The sequence below is a fragment of the Bos taurus genome, unplaced genomic scaffold (genome assembly GCF_002263795.3).
Source record: "Bos taurus isolate L1 Dominette 01449 registration number 42190680 breed Hereford unplaced genomic scaffold, ARS-UCD2.0 Leftover_ScbfJmS_713, whole genome shotgun sequence".
Taxonomy (NCBI): domain Eukaryota; kingdom Metazoa; phylum Chordata; class Mammalia; order Artiodactyla; family Bovidae; genus Bos; species Bos taurus.
This window is the reverse complement of record NW_020192012.1, coordinates 532433-554681: the sequence shown is the minus strand read 5'-3', so window position 1 is coordinate 554681 and position 22249 is coordinate 532433. Positions and strand designations below refer to the sequence as shown.

Here is a 22249-nt window from a genome sequence, read left to right as displayed (position 1 = left end):
ACAGTGAACTCAGTTGTGAAGAAACAAACCTCCTAGAGTTTCTTTCCATGATGGAAGATGGACGATATGGAAAATAACCTGAGCACAAGTACTGAGGACAGGAAGGAAAAGGAAGCCGGCTCAGGGGGACAGAGAGTGAAGGAGGGAAGTGAGTCCACACTGGGGTGTGAGGGCTCTGCTCAGAGCCCGGTAAGCAGATCTGGGGCGGGGGGGGCAGGGATCAGGCAGACCTGGAGAGGCTGCTCCACACAGAGGGATGGGCCAGTGCAGGGGACACTGAGGAGATGCCCAAGGTGTTCAGAACAAGGAGGCAGGAGAGCAGAGCAGAGTAAGAATGAGGGCCGTGAGGGCAGAGACAGAGCAAGAGGAGCCTGGGGTCACTCCAGTAAGAAGAGGAGGGGGAGGTTGGACCTATTTGAGGTTTTAAGGAATTGCTCCTGTGCTTTACAGAAAAAGACAGTAAGTGGGGAAGGGTGAGGGTAGATACAAGTGAGGACGTTACTGGAATAATCGAGGTGAGAGACGACAGTGGTCAGGACCAGAGTGAGAGCAGTGGTAATGGAGAGATGGGGTCACACTCCAAGCACATGTTGAAGGCAGAGTCCAAAAGATCTGCTGACAGGATAGGTGTGGGTTGTAAGAGAAGAGGAGACTGTGGTAATTGGGGCGTAAGGAAGGGGAAGAACAGGGTCTCCATTTACTGAACTGGAGAAGATGGTGGGTACAGGTTTAGGGGACTTCGCTTGTGGACAAGCTGAGATGACCTCTCGGTGGTGTCACATTGCAGCTGGCATGCAAGTGTGAAGGTCTGTGCTAGACACACAGGTGTGAGGCTGGCAAAGGCACAGGACTTCTTTTTATCAAGGAATGAGTGTCTCTTAAAAAGACATTTTGCTGATCTCTGCCTCAGCTTCCCACTTTCAGAGAAGGGATAACACCTGACCCAAGTCTTCACAGTGATACTTAAAGTGAGTGACAGACAAGGTCTGTACAAGAAATGGGAGCAGAAAGAGCAGGCTGGGCAGGAAAACCGAAAGGAAAGAAACAGTGTGCTTGAGGGACACCCAGCAGATCAGCTGGACTAAGTAGATACTTGTCTGTGAAAGCAGGAAAACTCAAAGCTAAGAAGGAAATAAAGCTGTAACTTGAGGATCTGGGAATCAATCAAAAGTTATATTTGAATATTATTTAAGAAGTAAATAGACAAAGACAAATCAGCCTATTTTCCCCAGGGTACCATGGGAAAAAAAGAGAATAGATGACAAATACATTCCCAAAATGACACGATAGAAATCAGGCTTAAGAAGTTGTTCAGTCACTCAGTTGTGTCTGACTCTTTGTGATCCCATGGAACGCAGCACTCCAGCCTTCCTTGTCCTTTACCATCTCGTGGAGTGTGTTTAAACTCATGTCTACTGAGTCAGGGATGCCATCCAACCATCTCATCCTCTGTCATCCCCTCTCCTCCTGCCTTCAATCTTTTTCAGCATCAGGGTCTTTTCTAATGAGTCAGTTCTTCCCATCACATGGTCAAAGTATTGGAGCTTCAGTCTTTCCAATGAATATTTGGGGTTGATTTCCTTTACAATTGACATGTTTGATCTCTTTGAAGTCCAAGAGACTCTCAAGAGTCTTCTCCAACACCACAGTTCAAATACATCTATTCTTCTGCACTCAGTGTTCTTTATGATACAATTCTCACATCCATACATGACTACTGGAAAAACCATAGCCGTGACTAGATGGAATTTTGTTGGCAAATCAATGCCTCTGCTTTTTAATATGCTGTCTAGGTTTGTCATGGCTTTTCTCCCAAGGAGCAAACGTTTTTAATTTCATGACTGCAGTCACCATCTGCAGTGATTTTGGAGCCCAAGAAAATAAAGTCTATCACTGTTTCCATTGTTTCCCCATCTATTGCCATGAAGTGATGGAACTGGATGCCATGATCTTAGTTTTTTGAATGTTAAGTTTTAAACCAATTTTTTCACTCTACTCTTTCACATTCATCAAGAGGCTCTTTAGTTTCCCTTCACTTTCTGCTATATGGGTGGTGTTATCTGCATATCTGAGATTATTGATATTTCTCCCAGCAATCTTTATTCCATCTTGTTCTTCATCCAGACTGGCATTTCACATGGTATAATCTGCATATAAGTTAAATGAGCAGGGTGACAATATACAGCCTTTCACTCCTTTCCCAATTTGGAATCAGTCCGCTGTTCCATGTCCAGTTCTAATTGTTGCTTCTTGACCTCCATACAGGTTTCACAGGGAGCTGGTAAGGTGGTCTGGTATTCCCATCTCTTTTAGGAATTTTCCACCCTTTTTTGTGATCCATACAATGAAAGGCTTTATCATGTCAATGAAGCAAAAGTAGATGCTTTTCTGAAATTCTTGTGCTTTTTCTATGATTCAACAGATGTTGGGAATTTGATCCTTCGTTCTCTGCCTTAGAGTTAAGTTACATGGTATTTCATTAGAAGTCTGTGGTTGCCTGCAATTATCAATTGGCACATTCTGTCACAGACAGGGTTTTTTTGGAGTTTTTATCTACTAAACCCCCCATGCCTCAACCTAGGATGCACAGCAGTCCCTTTCTGCAGATGAAGTCCTCACTTCTCTGTCTCTACTGCAGCAAATTTGGGGGAAAAGCAAGTAGCATACTGGTGCCACCATGACAAACAAGTCCTTTGACCTCCCTAAGTCTCATTTTCCTCTTCTATAGAATGTGCTGCAGAAACCAGAGTCACTGAACTCAAGGACGCTGTGAGAATCTAAAGAATTGTGTGAACACCTCCACAAATGAAAAATGGACATGAGTTGATTATAAGTTGCTGTCGGTGACTGATTCCTATTTTCTCACCAAGCCAACAGTGGGACCCTGTTTACAGTGTGAATCATAACCTACAAAGCACATGACCACCACGGAAGAAAGAGACTCCATCATAACCCTCCCTGACAACCATAAAGACACAGACACAGACAGGTTCCCCACTCACTCAAATCTTAATGGAGGTGCATCTGATGAAAGGCAGCAAGTGCTCTGCTGTGATAATTTATAATTACCTCCCATTCTTTCTTTCTTGAGCTCAGAAATTAATACCATCTCTTGCTTTGGGTTTTCATTGAAAAAATGAGCTATGTTATGTTCTCAGTCTCATGCCCACACATAGAATCACTTGGCCTCTCTTTCACTGTTGAGAGTCCTTGCAAACGGTTCCGCTTAGTTTTTATGCTTTGATTTTATGTTGGTCAAATGGTTTTCTTCTTAAAATAGCACATTTTAATACAGCAATCTTAACCACATTCTAGAAAAAGCATTCATGGTCTCTCTTTCCAGGACCTAAGAAATTATCTCTGAGTCTGGTAGTAATACTTTGACTGTGTTGTTGACTCTGAAAATTATATATGAACAAGCCACTAGGGGAAAAACATTTTGGAGGCTTTGAAGTAAAACCAAGTAGAGTTGATTTGTCAACCAACTTGTTCTGATTAGATTAAAGGGGAAAAGCCTGAGTTGAGCATATATTACAGTTTCTTCCACTGACAAGAAAGTGTTCTTATTCATATTTGTTACCTCAAAGTTAAGTAAGTAAGTGTTAGTTACTCAGTTGTTTTCCAATTCTGTGATCCCATGGACTATAGCCTATTAGGCTCCTCTGTCCATGGAATTCTCCAAGGCAAGAATACTGGAGTGGGTTGCCATTTTCTTCTCCAGGGGATCTTTCCAACCCAAGGAGTGAGCCCAGGTCTTCCTGTATTGCAGACAGATTCTGTACTGTCTGAGCGACCAGGGAAGCCCAAGAATTCAACCAATTCTCACTGAACAGCAGACACACAAACTAGAGGCAAACTAGGAGAAGACAATGCTGGTTTGATGCCATCCATCCAGAAGCACATCAAGGGCCCTTCAGCGATGGTGGAGACTTACAGTAGAAGCACCATGGAGCAGACTGCTGAAATGGTTAATGAGGGCCAGATGTGAGGCCCTGGCAGAGGACGGCTGGGTTCCAGAGTCAAACAGCAGGAGGCCCTGCTTCCTTCACAGCTTTTCTTCCATTTGGAATTGCTCTTTCTCTCACGGTCTATCAATATCCTGACCATTTTCTAGCCTCACCCAAAACACACTCTCCCATGAAACCATCCTGCACTCATCTCTCTTCCTGCTGGGTTCCCAAGGCTCTCATCTCTCATGAAGGACCATCTTATCTGCTCCATTATTTGTACACGTGCACATGGCTTCTCTCAGCTCCTGCAGGGTAAGATCTGTGCATGAAGCTCTGTGCTGGACCCTGATGCTCATTATCTCTAATCCTCACAGCAAGATGCACAGTAAGTGCTGGCCCCATTTCACAGATGCGGAAACTGAGAGTGAGTGAGGTCACATCACTGCTCAGCTGTTAAACAGAAGAGCTGGAATCTGAACCAGCTCATGTCAGTTTAGAGCCTTCTTCTTTTTCACATCATGCTGCCCAGATGGTGACTGAAGGTATATGTGAAATGAAGACAACTCAATAAAGTAACTCAAGACTTGAAGGCCTCTATACCTAGACATATAAGTATCAACAAACTTATTATCTGATGATTGTCAAAGCAGTCTGAAAAGAAATGTCCAAGTAAGTGATCTATGTGGAAAAATATTAAAGTAGAATTTATCAATTTGGTACCTTTAAATACATGTTCACTAAACATTTTCAAATGCCTTAAGGATAACATGTAACAAATGTTACATACTATATTGGGTAACAGGATATTGTTATTGTTGATTTACATAATGTACTATGTATAGAGCTCCTATAGAAATATCAACTTAAACAATGGAAGTTAAATACTCTTCCATAAGAAGTTAAATACTTTTTCTTACATGTCACATTTTATAGATATAATTTTCCAGAATCTGGATGAGCTTATAATTGAGAATTAATTTATTTTAAAACTCATTTACAGAGTACTTGTTAGGTCCCTAGCAATCAGGTGCTTTAAAATGATAACCACATTTCATCCTCAAAATAACATCATGAGGTTGATAGTTTTACTATCTCCATTTTACAGATGAATAAACAGGATTGTAAGGATCAAAAAAACCAAAACCAAACATCTGGTCAATAGAATGACTGGGACTCAATTCCTGAACCTTCTGACTCCTAGACCTTGGAGTTGATGTCATTAGCCTGAATCAACATCACAGTCTGATTACTTCATGTCTCCCTGTTTTGTTACAGAAAAATTTTCAGCTCAATGAACTTAAATAGTTACTTCAATAAGTTCTAGTATAATACATCTAGTTGCTACTAACGTATGTTATATAAAAATGTTGCTTTTAGAAAGAGAGTGATGAAGATCCTACAGGCAGGGCAGCAAAGGAGACACAGGTGTAAAGAACAGACTTTTGGATTCAGGTGAGAAGGTGATGGTGGGATAATTTGAGAGAATAGCATTGAAACATGTACAGTGCCATAAGTAAAATAGATGACCAGTGCAAGTTTCATGCATGAAGCAGGGCACACAAAGCCAGTAATCTGGGGCAATCCAGTGGGATAGGGTGGGTAGGGAGGTGGGAGGGGGGTTCAGGCTAGGGGGACACATGTATACCCATGGCCGATTCATGTTGATCTATGGCAAAAATCATCACAATATTATAATTATCCTCCAATTTGAATAAATATTTTTAAAAAAATAAATGTTGCATTTTTATGGCTTTTCCTCCAGGATGTGGGGGATGTAGGGGTAAGGAGAAATCTTTGTTATATTTATATGGATGGATAAATGGATAGAGAGGAAAAGGGTAGAATGATACCGATAGTAACCATTAACTGAAACTCTGGTTTGTTTACATTTCACAGGCATTTTCTGTAGTCTTTACAGTAACCCCAACCCTCCCCCATTTAATAAGAATGGAAACTGAGACAAATATCTGGAGTTACTACCCAGGACTGGTTCTCTCCAAAGTGAAAGTGAAAGTCACTCAGTCTTGTCCAACTCTTTTCGACCCCATTATAGTCCATGGAATTCTCCAGGCCAGAATACTGTAGTGGGTAACCTTTCCCTTCTTAAGGGCATCTTCCCAAACCAGGGCTCGAACCCAGATCTCCCATGTTGCAGGTGGATTCTTTACCAGCTGAGCCACAAGGAAGCCCAAGAATACTGGAAAGGATAGCCTATCCCTTCTCCAGCAGATCTTCCTGACCTAGGAATCGAACTGGGGTCTCCTGCATTGCAGGTGGATTCTTTACCAACTGAGCTATGAGGGAAGCCTGGCCAAGCCTTTTCTACCACACATGCTGTCTCTGTGCCTACAGGCCAGACTAAACTCCAGGACGCTACTATTTCCTGTGATTGCCTTATGACCATCCTCTGATACCTGGAATCCAAAAGGAGACAAGCAGAGGCTCTCTTAACTTACTAGGTAGTTCTCAGGTATCATAAAGACCTTGCTGACCTCTTATTAACTGGAGTCATACATGACATTTCAGAGCAGCAACAAAACCTCCTGGAAACCCTCTGACCCAATGTTCTCACTTTGCTGCAGAAACGTCAGAGGTCCAGGCAGGTAACAGGATATGTCCAGAGTGACAGCAGGCAAGTGATGAAGCTGGGGCCAGAACTCTCCTCTCCGCTACTTCTCCACTCTGGGCCTCCCTTCCTGCCAAGGATGGAATGAGCATGAGAGGCCCAAACCCCATGTCCCAACTACGCACAAGAACAGGAGAGCAGTCCATGTTTATAGAAACGTCACATCACATACAGAAGAATCACCGTGCAGCCCAGTCCTGCAGGTCCCCTTCCCACCAGAGTCTGTGCTGCACACTTGCCCCAGGGAGGGTAAAGCCCCAGAACACTGCCCGTGTTACTGATCTAGTCACCCCACGAGGCTGCGGCAAAGCATCAGCTCCCTGGGATCTGAACTTGAGCTGCAAATGTAGAGATGAGGTGTCTCATTGCTCCAGGCCTCAGTTATACTAACTATAAAGTGAGGAAGGGAATATTGAAGACACTCATAAAGAATGAATAACTCATAAATCTAAATTATCTGTGTGCATGTGCACGTGTGAAAGACAGAAAAAGCCTTTGCACATGGACTCTTAATAAATGGGAGCTACTGTTCTCACTGTTCTACATTTGCTCTCCCTTCTTTTCTTACATGGAATCTACACCATTTAATAAAAATCTAGCTCATTCCTGCTAATTTAACATCATTTCTGCAAACGCACAATCACCCATGAACAAGAACACAGAATAAAGAAACAAGCCCATTAAACAAGCAATTCTGTTTGTTCACATCATTGTAAAATGCTACTTACTTGATACAGGGCTTCCTAGCTGGCACTAGTGGTAAACAATCTACCTGGCAATGCTGGAGACATAAGAGACGAAGGTTTGTCCCCTAGGTCAGGAAGATCCCCAGCAGGAGGGCATGGCAACCCAACCCAGTATTCTTGCCTGGAGAATCCCATGGATAGATAAGCCTGCCACGCTACAGTCCATAGGGCCGCAGAGTCGGACACAACTGAAGTGACTTAGCACGCACGCTCTCACCTGATATAACCTATGATGTTCAAGTCATTTTTTGAGGAGAATTACCAGTTCCTCACAAAGCAGGTTTGGAGTCTTCAACACCACACCTTTGAAGCTCTGTCCCTGTCTTCTCCTCACAGTACAAGAGAATAGTGGGATTCCAGACTGCACTGAACAGAACCCAGGGGTGGGGGTGGGGGGGAGCCCTTTAACACTATTATTCACTGAATTTTATAACCCAAGAGAGTAACAGAGTATTTAATGTTATTTACTTTTTTCCCTTTCTTTTTGCCAAATTGTATTCTCCTATCAGTTTAGTTCTCATTATTTATTCACCAATCTTATTTAAATCCCAACGTACAGTTAAACCTTTCATCTCACCATTTCTGTGAAACACAATGCCATTTCTGAAAATAATCCCCCTCAGTGAAATGATGCAGTATTAAAAAGAAATGTTTAAGCATTCCTGTTTCCTTAAATGATAAATTACAAGTCAAAAATGAAGTGGAGAGAGACACTCACAGACTGAAAGGGAACAAGGAAGCATCAGCTAAGTACAGGGGCAGACCTTACGTGGGTTCAAACAGTGCTGAAGGAGATATCTCAGTGAGATGATCAAAAACATGCAAACACACACTAGCAGGTTGATGATACTCAGGTGAAATATATTTTTTCAGGTGAAATATAGTGATTTTTTTTTCCCCAAAGGCTTTACTATCTTTTACAGAAAACTAATGAAGTGTTTACAGATGAACTAATCTGAGGTCTAGGATCTGCTCCACAATACTCTGGGTGAGGGTGGGGCTGGCAGAGGGCAGGGGTAGAGATGCAGCGAGACTGGCCACCAGCTGATTCTGGCTGAAGCTGGGGGTGGTACATGAAGGGTTCATTACACTGTGCTCTCTGTTTTTGTAAATTTTTATAGCTTTCCATTAAAAAAGTTAAAAGCTAATGAAACTTCACAGAATGAAACAATCCCCGCCCCACACCCGCCTCCCGGCAAAGGCATTCTGTAAGTGTCATTATCCCATAAACATTAAAAGGACAGCATATGTAAATATGCCTGCATAAAAACCCAGAAGAGCAACTTTAAAAATTAAGCAACATTAAAAAATCTTTCCATTTTGTTAAAAAGAACTTTTGACAAACCTTGTAGTTTAAAATCAACACTATCATTATTTGAAATTCAAGTAAACGCAACTCAAACGTCATTACTCACGTTTTTCAAATCACAAGCCTCTATTACTTTTTCATATCGTTCTTTGTCATATTTCTTCCCAAATAAAATGTTACTCTTCACAGTTCCTGGAAACAACCAGGGCTGCTGAGAGACATACGCGATCCTCCCGTGGATGCTGACCTTCCCTTGGCTCAGGGGCAGCTCCCCCAGTAGAGCATGTAACAGTGATGACTGAAACAGACGGCAACACACACACATGAACAGGCAGCACTCAGGGCGGAACACACCCCGCAGCACAGCCGACCCCACCCTGGTACTTGATACAGGATAGAACCTTTTCCTTCAATAGGATAAAGTACAGCCCTCGCAGTTGATAAAAAAAAAGAAAATACCACAAATGGTCAAGGAAAACAATGACTGATAAGGAATACATTAATAGTATAGTGAAGTCGCTTAGTCATGTCCAACTCTTTGCGACCCCATGGACCGTAGCCCACCAGACTACTCTGTCCATGGGATTTTCCAGGTTACAATACTGGAGTGGGCTGCCATTTCCTTCTCCAGGGGATCTTCCCAACCCAGGAGTCGAACCTGGGTCTCCCACACTGCAGGCAGACTTTACCATCTGAGCCACCAGGGAACATAGTATAACAACAGTATAAACAATCTACTCTGCCCAAGTATCCTTCAGATGAAGTTCTACTCAGGAAAGAGTAATTAAGAATGTTAACATCCTTCTCTAACAGAGCAGCCCAGCAGGATGTATATTTTCTATATCTGATGTTTAATTTAGTTGCTCCTGCATCTGGGTCTCTTTTACTTGACAAATACTTGTTCTTAAAAAGCTATGTGTGAAGAATATATCAAAAGATGATTAACTGAAAAAACTCTGAAGTGGGCTGTGTCTGCAGAGCAAAAGTCTATCATAGAGGAAATCATCACCCTTTTGTGTACACACTCCCACATTTTTAAAAATAATTTTATTTATCTTGAGTTTTTTTTTTTTTCATTTATTTTTTACAATATTGTGTTGGTTTCTGCTGTACCACAATTCTAATTTTATTTATTTTTGTTTGCATTGGGCCTTCATTGCAGTGCATGGGTTTTCTTATTAAGGAGCACAGGCTCTAGTGGGCAGGCTTCAGCAGCTGCAGCCCGTGGGCTCAGCAGTTGCAGCTCCCAGGCTCCAGAGCACAGACCGAACAGTTGTGGTGCACGGGCTTAGTTGCTCCACATGTGGGATCTTCCCAGACCAGGGATCAAACCGGTGTCTCCTGCATTGGCAGGTGGACTCTTATACCACTGAGCCAGCAGGGAACCCCACATCCCACATGTAGATTTCTGTATTTTGTTGTTTGTTTTGCTGTTTGTTGTTGTTGTTTTTTGTGCATGTGCACATTTCCTTCAGATCTTCAACATCACAGAGACGTGGTATGTATCCACACCATCAGAGCGCTCACGACACTGGGCTGAAATAATATGTCTGCATGTCTGTCTCGCCCCAGAACCTGGTTGCCTCTGAAAGGCAGAGAGTTGGGGTCTTGCTCCGTCTGTATCTTTATCTCCAGCACGTGGCTGCACATTCGCTGCACGTGCACTGACAGGATCACATCAAGGCACAGGAGGAAATACTCAAAGTTTCTGGGAGGAGCTTTATGACCTCCAGACCTCCTGGAGGGGGTCACAAGATGAAAAGGAGTCCTCATTGTTTCTGTCCATTCTGAACAGCTGTCACATAAACAGTTTCCTTCACTGAGATGTCCAAATTCCCCACAAGCAATTTGCAACTGGGCCATGTGAAGCACCAAGAAAGAAAAGACAATGTGTATTTATCCTGATTTATTTGCCACAGAACCTTCTTGTAAAATGAGTATTTCATGGAAACACTAGAGAAACACTGTTCTAGACACACTCAATTCAAACTGAATCACACTTGGCTCTGGGCTCCACTCTGAGGATTGAACAGGGGCTGTGGAATTGCATCAAGCTGACAAAAGGCATCACAACTTACCTTTCCTGCGCCCACAGGTCCAATCACAGCTAACAGTTCACCAGGTCTGACAGTAAATGAAAGGCCTTGTAGGGTTGGGGTCTCTGATGTCTACAAATTAAAGTGTATAAAAATGTACCCATTTTAATAAAGTAACACAAATTGTTTTACAAAGGGGAAAAGATAACAATAGTCGACATAACTGATATGCAAAATATAACCCACATTTTTCTCTTTCCTGTTTTAAAATATTGTGTTCTGGAGGTCTCTTCATTAAATCTTATCTCTTTGGGGATTTGAGGCAGCTTTAGCTAACTTTAGGAAGGTTCCTTCTTTGACTAGATTCCCATACAAACAGAGGAACATTCCAACTACCACACAATTGCGCTCATTTCACGTGCTAGCAAAGTAATGTTCAAAATCCTTCAACCTAGGCTTCAGCAGTACATGAACAGAGAACTTCTAGATGTGTAAGCCGGGTTTAGAAAAGACAGAGGAACCAGAGATCAAAGTGCTGATATTTGTTGGATCTCAGAACTCCAGAGAAATATCTACTTCTGCTTCATTGACTACGCTAAAGCCTTTACCAGTGTGGATCACAACAAACTCTGGAAAACTTATAAAGAGAAGGGAATACCAGATCATGTTACCTATCACCTGAAAAACCTGTATGCAGGTCAAGAGGAAACAGTTAGGACGAGACATGGAACAACAGACTGGTTCCAAATTGGGAAAGGAGTACATCAGGGCTGTATATTGTCACCCTGCTAATTTAACTTTTATGCAGACTACATGATGCAAAATGCCAAGCCAGATGAAACACAAAATGGAATCTAGAATTCTGACAGAATATCAACAATCTCAAACATGCAGGTGATACCACTCTAATGACAGAAAGTGAAGAGGAACTAAAGAGCCTCTTGATGAAGGCTGAAAGAGGAGAGTGAAAAAGGTGGCTTAAAACTCAACTTTCGAAAATCTAAAATCATGGCACCTGGTCCCATCACTTCATGGCAAATAGAAAGGGAGAAAGTGGAAACAGTGGCAGATTTTATTTTCTTGTGCTCCAAAATCACTTCAGACAGCGATTGCAGCCATGAAATTTAAAGATGCTTGCTCCTTGGAAGAATAGCTATGACAAAACTATACTGTGTATTAAAAAGCAGAGATATTACTTTGCCTATAAAGGTCCACATAGTCAAAGCTATGGTTTTTCCAGTAGTCATATATGGATGTGAGAGTTGGACCATTAAGAAGACTGAATGCTAAAGAATTGATGCTTTTGAACTGTGGTGTTGGAGAAGAGTCTTGAGAGACCCTTGGACAGCAAGGAGATCAAACAAATAAATCCTAAAAGAAATCAATCTTGCATAGTCATTGGAAGGACTGATGCTGAAGCTGAAGCTCCAATATTTTAGCCATCTGATGCGAAGAGCCAACTCATTGGAAAAGACCCTGATGCTGGGAAAGATTGAAGGCAGGAGAAGAGGATGACAGAGGATGAGATGGTTGGATGGCATCACCGACTGGATGAACATGAGTTTGACCAAGTTCAGGAAATGGTGGAAGGACAGGGAAGTCTGGCGTGCTGCAGTCCATAGAGTCACAAAGAGTTGGACATGACTGAGCAACTGAACAAAAACAACAGAAATACTGGGGTGGGTATCCATCCCCACGGACAGAAGGGCCTGGTGGGCTACAGTCCATGGGGTCACAAAGACTCAGACACAACTGAAGCGACTGACACTTCACAATGAAGCCCAAAATATTAGATCTGGGTTTTCAAGAAAAGATGTATTTGTGCTCTATGTCTTTTGTTTAAGGTGATCCTATTGTATAGCACAGGAAATTATATTTTTGTAATTATTTTTATAATTTAATATAAAATTTATAACAATTTTATAATTGTTTTATACTTATTTTATAATTATATTTATATAGTCTATAATAAAACAATGAAAAATGAAAATTAAAAGAATAATTTACATACTTTAAGTTCAACATGTGCTAATACACTGAAAGCTCTCTTGAAAATGAAAAAAAGAGCAACATATCAAATGCCTCAGGCTGATTTTACACTTAATCTCCATTGATTGCAAACCTTATTCCTATTCTGAGAATTTTTATAACATATTCTCAGTAAATGAGAAAGTCACATTTTACAGTATGTGTAAAATCTCAAAATTTTCTAATAAATCTATGTCACAGTTGTCTTTTAGCAGGCACAATTTTGGAAAGCAAAGTGTCTTACCTTTTCCCAAGAAGCTGAAAAAGCTTGCACATCCACGATTGTTTTACCATCCGATGGCAGCTGAGGGTAGCACTGTGATACCTCATCAAGTAACAGAAAGTTCTACAGAAAAAGGCAAAACATATATTGTTTATACTGCAAGAACAAAGCACAAACAAAACAACTGCTTCTCTGAAATTTGCAATAAAAATTTTATACAGCCTATCATTTTATAGCTGTATTTTATTAGGTCTTGGTTCACCTGAGAAATAGTAAATAGTATATGGTATGTAATACATTATTATTATAGTATGTATACATCTAAGTATATAATACAGTATAGCATATATATAAAATATAGCATATATATAGTATATGTGTATGTGTGTGTGAGAGAGTGTGAATGTATAAAACAGATACTAAAGAATTCCTGGCCATGAGGCTATCTTTGCTACTTTTTCAACAAGTGTACTGGTTCCTTTCTAAGAAGAAAATATGGCTTCAAACTCCAATGCATTTAGAACCTGGACATTTCTATTGTTTTACTTCTGTGTTACCAACAATGAACAGGTGAGCTAGTAGGAAATTATTTCATAAATATTAACTGAATCCCACCAGGTGCCAAGCACCATGCAACACTGTTAGGAACACAGAGAGGAAGGCCCTTCCCAGGCCGTCAGGAATCAGGTGGCACAGGACAGGCTGGGAACACAAGACCAATGACAGAGACTCTGAGTGCAAACCCTGTACTCAATGCTTTTCTCCTCATGTGTGTCAAATCCATATCACTGCTTGTCATTATTCTAAAAAGAAAACACTCTTAAGTTTCTATGCCTTAAAAAATATTTTACAAGCATCTTTTCAAAAATGCTGTCTCTTGTCCTTACTTGGTGCCCCCTCTCCTCTGCAGCAGGAATGGCCGCACCTACCACTTGTTATCTTCTACACCACTTGGCAGTCAATCGATGCAAAGTAGCTTATAAGACAAGGTCTTATAAATTGCTACAAAGCTGACAAACACATCCCTCTTGCCTTGCAAATGCTAGACATAATTCAATGAGAAAAGCTAGAGGGGTAGAGATACTGAACACACAACTTAGACCATTCCCACTCCCCAAGGTCCCGGAACTGTGAACATGGGGCAGAGATGGCTGGCTGTCCTCGAAATCTGCTCTCATTCTTCTGAGGTAACAGACCCTGGATTTTAGCTGCACTTGGCAGCCTGGAAGGAGGTCCTCTGCTTCTAGACTCCCGAGCAGATAGGAGCAGCCATGCGACCAAATCCAGGTCAGTGGAGAGTGACAGCAACCAGGACCTTCCTCCACTCCAAGGCCTGGGCCTTGGGGGCTGGCAGCTGGGTCGAGGTCACATGTGATGGGATAACAAGAGAGAAAGAGTCTGGGTCTCTAACACCATGGAGATGGACTGGTTGGATCTCCTTGCAGTCCAAGGGACTCTCAAGAGTCTTCTCCAACACCACAGTTCAAAAGCATCAATTCTTCAGCGCTCAGCTTTCTTCATAGTCCAACTCTCACATTCATACATAACTATTGGAAAAACCATAGCTTTGACTAGACAGACCTTTGCTGGTAAAGTAATGTCTCTGCTTTTTAATGGTTGCTGTAAATGTAATCAATTAAAGTGAGATCACAGTGGAGTAGTGTGGGCCCTGAATCCAGTAAGACTGGAGTCCTCATGAGAAATGCAGAGACAGCTTTACACATAGAAAACAGCTTACCTGATGGAGAGAAAGGCTGGAGTGATAGCTGTTACAAGCCAAGGAATGCCAGGTTTGGCCTGCAACCACTCAAACCTAACAGAGGCAATAAAGGGTGCTCCCTTATTGGATTCAGAGGGATCCTGACCCTGCTGACACCTTGATTTTAGACTTCTGTCCTTCAGGACTGTGAAACAATACATTTCTGTGGTTTTAGGCCACGTGGTTTGTGGTACTTCATATCAGCAGCCCCAGGAAACCCATACAGAGCCTCACAAGGATTCTTGCATGAGAGAAAAACAAATGACCCCTGTAAGCAGCTTTACCATGGGTAACTCTGGGACCCACAGGCAAACCAAATTCTAACCCATACGGGGAAAAACTGAAACAAGCATGTGAGGATGTTTGAGAAAGAAAACAACACATAAACAATAATCTACTACCTTAAACATCTTGACACCCCATCTCTCATGCCTCAGAGTCATAAATGTGATTGCAACCTTCTACTTAAAATGAATAACTGGTCAAAGGCAGTTTAGTTCAGTTGCTCAGTCATGTCCGACTCTTTGTGACCCCATGAACCGCAGCATGCCAGGCCTTCCTCTCTGTCACCGACTCGCAAAGTCCACCCAAACCCATGTCCATTGTGTCAGTGATGCCATCCAACCATCTCATCCTCTGTCATCCCCTTCTCCTCCTACCCTCAATCATTCCCAGCATTAGGGTCTTTTCAAATGAGTCAGAGCTCTGCATCAGGTGGCCAAAGTATTGGAGTTTCAGCTTCAACATCGAACTGGTCAAAAGTGAATGTGAAAAACGTTCTGCAGGAAAAGAAAGATGTGATCCTTGCATTTCTCTCAAAGCCCAGCTGGTGGGAGATACGATTCTTTCACGCCCTCCTCCTCTCATCCAGGCTCACTGAGAACCTAGCACCGGGCATGGTGACTCCTACCCTCCCCGAGCCTGAGTCCAGAAGGAGGCAGGATGGACAGATGGTGGTCTGAGGACACGTTGGCAGGCTTTCAACCACCACAGCCTGAGTTCTCTCTCCACACCATCTCCCACACTGTCAGCCAGGTACCAGCTCTCATCTGTTCTGAAACAGTTCATATCTCTCCCAATTCTCTTTTCCCCTTGAAACAACATAGTTTAGAATCTCATTCACCATTAGTCATCTCAATAATGCAGCTTTTCTTTTTCTGATTCCTTCTGCAACATCACTGAACCTTACCCCAAGACAACTCCCTCCTGATCTTACAGCCCCTCTAAGAGAGTCCACAAGCTTAACACCCCCCAGTGACCCAAAGCACCTAAGTCCACACTCCACAGGTGGCCTCTGCCTAGACACCCTGAGTTCTGACTCCACCCATCCTTCCAGCCCTTCTTAAATACTAGCCATATTGAAATTAGCTCAGCACATCCCCAGCTGGCACTGCCCTTCCTACTTCTGAATCCCCAGAAGGATAGTAAGTCACGTACAGAGGAGACACTACATCATTTGTGCACTTTTACTGTCCCAACTCCAACTAAGACCGAGCCCTGCACAGTCAGCCCATTGAGGGCATCAGCTAAAAGAAGGAACAGACTGCACGGCTGTTCAAACCATCCAACCACTGACTGCATGGCTACAGCCTTACACAGTCTAAGCTGACAGAGCAACAAGCAAAAGGTGATGGGACAGGCTGGGACCCGGGACCCTTTATGGGAGCGTTTGCACCTAAACCATAAGGGACTAAATATAACTGCACACATGCAAAGGCAATTTCAAACAGTAAGACATAAAAACACCACAAGCCAACTGCCATTTCTGAGCTGCTGGGAGCAAAGCAGGGAACTGCATATGATTTTGACACACGGCACCTACAAGACGGTGGGCAGACCACACAAGTCATCCCTGCGGCTCAAACGACCAAGCCTCCCCTACCCTCACCCCACTTAAGGAACCAGTCGGCCCATCTCAAAGAATCAACGGGGCATCAGTTTCTTGTTTTCATATTTTGTGCTGTAGCACAAGCCTCAAAAAGCCTTGTCTGAATTTATCGTCTGGCCTATTATCAATTTCTATTGATTAAAAAGACCAAGGGCCCTGGAGAGTAATGTATATGTTATATATTCAGTCTGCTGCTGCTGCTAAGTCACTTCAGCCATGGTCTGACTCTGTGTGACCCCATAGATGGAAGCCCACCAGGCTCCCCCGTCCCTGGGATTCTCCAGGCAAGAACACTGGAGTGGGTTGCCATTTCCTTCTCCAATGCATGAAAGTGAAAAGTGAAAGTGAAGTCGCTCAGTAGTGTCGGACTCTTCTCGACCACATGGACTGCAGCCTACCAGGCTCCTCCGTCCATGGAATTTTCTAGGCAAGAGTACTGGAGTGGGGTGCCATCGCCTTCTCCAATATTCAGTCTAGACAGAATCAAATACAGTTTCAACTTGAGCATGTAACCAATATTGAGTGTGTGTATATTAGAATAGAAATCCCTCACTTTCAAAGAAAAAAGAAAGAAAAGGAAAATTATGCCCTAAGTGAATTCAATTTATTGAGCACTTGTCCACAAATAATAGTCCTGAGGGGAACAGATGTCAGTCTTCCAAGGGTTAAAATGAGACCCCATTCTATACATGATCAGCTCCTAAAAGCATCAGAAGTGCTGGCTGGATTTTTTTCCAGGACTCAGTCTGATGAAAGAGCTGAAATTAAATGGCCATTAGCCAGGAAGTGCAGACCCAGAACAGGTTATGCAGTAAAGTATAAAAGTCAGAACTGCAGCCACAAAGACTGACTTCCCAGTGGCTGGTAATGGAAAACCTAAAGCTGCTTTGTGAACAATATAACCTCAGAGGCACATTTGACTGGATGCAAAAGTCATTGAAGACTTTTAGTGCTTTGAAGTTGAGATCTTTTGCAATTCTATTGGAGTCATTCAGTGCCAAGACCATGGGTCCCCCTTCCTCTCTTCAATAAAAATAGAGCCTTCTTGGGCCTTTGAGGTCATAATAAATCATTCATTTTCACAGAGCCCATTTAATCTTCATTTTAAACAGAAATACTTGAGCACCTACTGTGTGCAAGGCCCTAGTCTTCATGATAAAAATTATTTACCCCTGACTAGAGACAGTTTTCAGAGAAGGCAATGGCACCCCACTCCAGTACTCTTGCCTGGAAAATTCCATGGACGGAGGAACCTGGTGGGCTGCAGTCCATGGGGTCGCTAAGAGTTGGACACGACTTCACTTTCACTTTTCACTTTCATGCATTGGAGAAGGAAATGGCAACCCACTCCAGTGTTCTTGCCTGGAGAATCCCAGAGACGGGGGAGCCTGGTGGGCTGCCGTCCATGGGGTTGCTAAGAGTTGGACATGACTGAAGTGACTTAGCAGCAGCAGCACAGAGAGTTTATAAAAGAGACAGGAGGTATGGTGGGAATCACAGGTTTGAAAGGAAGGGGGCAGCTAGAGACAGGCTTAGACACTAAGCAAAATAAGGACAGGAACAAAAATGCAGAGATCAGACATCAGCAGGAAAACATCTATGGAGCAAAGAATCTAGTTTTAAACACAGAGAACTAAGTGAAGCTGAGGCCACTCTTCCTGCCCTGGGAATAGGACTTCTCAGCAAGTTCCTCCCCTCCCGGCCCAGAGAGGAATCCTGTTCACCCTGGTACTGTGCACAGTTGCTGCCTAGTCATTCCAGGTAGCACAGGAGATGCAATCTGTTTGTGTCTCCTGCTTTCAGACATTTTAATTGTCCAGCAGTCATCCCAGAGACGGGGAGCCTGGTGGGCTGCCGTCTATGGGGTCGCACAGAGTCGGACACCACTGAAGCGACTTAGCAGCAGCAGCAGCAGCCATCACTGAACGTCAAGAGCCTGTGAGGCTTTATTTATGCTACTGTCCATAAAGGAGCATGGGTCTTATGATACTTTTAACACACTTTACCTAAGAAAAGAGGGAAATACATACATTTTGGAAAGACTGCCAACTTGGCACTGAAAGAGTTAAATCTCACCTAACTGGCACACAATGACACCACATAAAAAGAGGCATTTTAGGTAAAATCCACCTATAACTTTAAAAAGTTATTTTTCACTAAACCTTGATTCTTCGGATGCTGACGACGGCCTCTGACACCTTCTCGATGGCCATGGGGAAGTAGAGGGTGCTCGAGAACCGCAGAGCCTCAAACAGCATCACCACCACAAACACTTGGCTGGCTGTGATCAGGTTGTCAAGGAGCTCATTGGCGATAAAGGTAACGAAAATCATGATTTTGCTCACAGCAAAAAATGATGTCAAATTCATGGCCCTAAGGTAGGAACTTCTCAGAATCTTGGAAATTTCCTTCCTATAAAAGAGAATAGGATATAGGTTTTATAAGAAGCATCAACATACAAGACATGGATTCAGTGCCACGTGTGAGTGGCCCCTTTCTAGGGAGTGGACACACAGATAAAGATAAACCATCCCTCACCTCACTACACAGTGCACACTTGGGGTTCCCCAACACCAGTATCACACACTGCGTCACCACTTCAATCTTTCAAGTGAAAAGAGGCTTAATGTCACACTTTCAAACATTCTGCATCAGTCAGACTGGGTTTGAACATTCATTCAACAAACATTCATAATCACAAGTCCTGGGCCAGGCTCCTCACAGAAAGACACAACCTGTCCCCTCCAGGGGCTCATGAATGTGTTGGAGAAGAGAATTAGCAACCAAAACACTTGGGAGACAATGGACAGAAACGGTCAGCACAGCCCCCAAGGGAGCCCAGAGCAGAGGTGTGCAACTCTGAGCAGTGGAGTCAGGGCAAGTCATACACACATGTGGACCCTGAGAAGATGAACTGGAGTCAGTCAGGCTTGGTGGAGGCCAGAGTAGAAGGAAGAAGGAAGTGTATTCCCAGCAGATGGAGGGGCCCCCATAAAGGTGCAAAGTTAGAGGTGACAAGGTAGAGTCAGAGAAATGCTCATCAGATATTTAAATGAAAGATGGAGAAACATCCTACAAACATGAAGCAAAACAAAAGGAACAGCATTTTCATAGCTCCATTTGAAATTAATAATAGGGATTCATGAGCTTTCCTGGTGGTAAAGAATCTGCCTGCAATGCAGGAGACATGAGTTCAATCCCTGTGTCGGGCAGATCCCCTGGAGGAGGAAATGGCAACTCACTCTAGTATTCCTGCCTGGGAAATTCCAAGGACAGAGGAGCCTGGTGGGCTACAGTACATGGGGTTACAAAGAGTTGGACACGAACAAGCAACTACGCATGACAATGACAAAGAACAGTGATTCATATAGTTCGGCTCGATACAAGTACACCCAGTCTCTATAATCTCCCTGTTTGTACTCCATCAACATAAGTTACAATTTTAGTTTGCATGTCATTGTCTCAAATGCTAAATATCTTAAAAGCATTGCTCATTAGGATTTGAGGTATTAAGAACTACTTAGAATTTCATTTCTATACAGGTAAGAAGCATATATATTTTTTCCTTTGAGACGATAGTAAATGGAAGAGTAGGTTAAATGATGTCTCCACTATTCTACAGAACCCTCCTGCAACATGTAGAGGATGCAGTGAATAGTAAGTATTTAAGCTCACCTTAATGTGAAGGTGAACTTAAAAATGTATTTGGTAAGACATCGAAAGCATTTAGTAGACTAGGAAATAAACCATGAAAGTATGGAGTAAGATATATATGTATATATATATACATATATATCTCACACTTACCTTCCCAATCTGGTAATAAGGTTTATGAATGACTGTTCCCAAACATTCATTTTTACTGTTCTGATGCCAGTTATGACTTCACTCATGGTCCTAATCCTGTCGTCTGTGAGAGCTGCGGTCCTACTCCTGAGGGGACAGACGTGAGACAAGCCTCAGTGACCACAGCCCAACTTCCCTCAGCAGCAGCAGCAGGAGTGGGCACGGAGGCAGGGCTAGGAATCAAAAGATTCTCTACAGCCCTTTTGCACTTAGAACACAGGCAGGTCCTACTCAAAGTACAAATGGAGAAAAGGGTTTCAGTTAGGAAGTCAAACACTCAGCCCATTTCAAGAAGTAACTTGGAGAACGTGCAGCATTGGTTAAGGAAAACCTGAAATGAGTCAGATACAAACCACCTGTTCAAAGAGGTCACAGTCAGGTAGGGAAGGCAGAAAAGCACCCAAATCTACCAGGAAGACAGTGGCTGTGCTGTAATAAAACAGGAATAAAGTTCTGGGGAGCAGAAAAGATGGTGCTGTTAATTCCAGCAGGAAAGGAGAACAAGAAGAGCTTCACAGACCTGGTAGCACTGGAACAGGGCCTCGGAGGATAGGGAACCTCTCTCCATATCAATGGCAGGAAAGGGAATTCCGAATAGAGAAAGACACCTAGCATGGAACGGAACACAGACAACACACACAAGGCTCAAGGAGCTTCAAATAGCTCATCTCCATCACCTGACAACCACCCACTTCCAACCCTCTGGCACCTGCTTCAGGTCTAACTCAGCAGCAGAAGGCTCTTCACCACCAGCCACTTTTCTGTCACATGTGCTGCTGTGAATGTGGGGCTTCATAAAGACACAATGAAGATCAGCCTGGGCCTTGGGGTGCTTATAACTTATTGGAAACATGAACAGAATACCTGAAAAGGTTCCAACAGAAGCATAACAAAAATATATGTGGTGAGAAAAGGGCCTACAAGATTATTACTATTTAAAAAGATTTAAATAACTTGGACATGGGTAAATTCTGCTGAAGAACACTCTACTTATTTAGATATGGTGCCAAGAGGACCCAGTGAATGCCTTCACTGTTCCTGTTTCAGGATCAGCCTTCAGTTTAAGGCTGGAGCCTTCACTGGCTAAGCCTGAAGGGTCTACAACCTACACAAAGAAGAGACCAGAAAAGGCATTTGTCTTGTTTTCAACAAAAGCATCAAGCAGACTGTGGATGTTACCAATTACATAGTGTCCATTTTTAAAAGAAATGTTTCTCTTACCGGAGTGATGAAAATGACATCCCAAAGCAGCTTTGCAAAAGCAGAAGAATAATGAGAACCGCCATCCCAGCAAGACACGACATTCCTATTTCCATCCAGAGCAGGGCGGTCACTGCGATAACCTGCAGTGGCCCCACCCACAGATAGTGCAATAACGTTGTTACCTTAAAAGAGAGAGACAAAGCCTTCTTAGGACTGCATACAATAAAACAAGTGAGGACAGAGTATAGAAACAATCTGCTCTGAAGGAAGAGACAGGAACCTAAACAGCAATGACCTCACTGGGTTTTAAACATGCTGAAGCAGAAATCAAGTGTCCACCCAAGACGATGCCATTCAGGGGCAGCACAGGGCTGGCTTCAGGGATGTCCTGGGAGAATCAGAACAGCAGCACTGAAGGAAGATGTCTATTTTGTCCACAACACAGATGAGCTCAGGGCTTCCCCAAATGCTCTCTGTCCTAGAATTTAGACCCCATCTCCTCTGGGGAACCATGGCATCCCAGGAAAACCTATATTATGGTACCTACCACTTTCTCCAATAATTACTTGTGTATTTAGCTCCCTGATAGGCTGTGGCTTCTATAGGGCAAAAACTAAGCTTGGCTCATCTCTGAA

At 43.0% G+C, this 22249-nt stretch overlaps 1 protein-coding gene across 1 annotated transcript in view; it reads right to left on the bottom strand.

Annotated features, from left to right (window-relative positions):
* LOC528412 (ATP-binding cassette sub-family C member 4) overlaps positions 1-22249 on the bottom strand; it is a 209142-nt gene that overhangs the window by 148771 nt on the left and 38122 nt on the right. The window contains exons 6-11 of the mRNA XM_059884492.1: positions 21633-21796; positions 20373-20498; positions 18728-18977; positions 12940-13041; positions 10710-10799; positions 8738-8929 (exon numbers count right to left, since the gene is read on the bottom strand). Coding sequence (XP_059740475.1) covers positions 8738-8929; positions 10710-10799; positions 12940-13041; positions 18728-18977; positions 20373-20498; positions 21633-21796 — 924 coding nt within the window. The remainder of the gene's footprint in view (positions 1-8737; positions 8930-10709; positions 10800-12939; positions 13042-18727; positions 18978-20372; positions 20499-21632; positions 21797-22249) is intronic.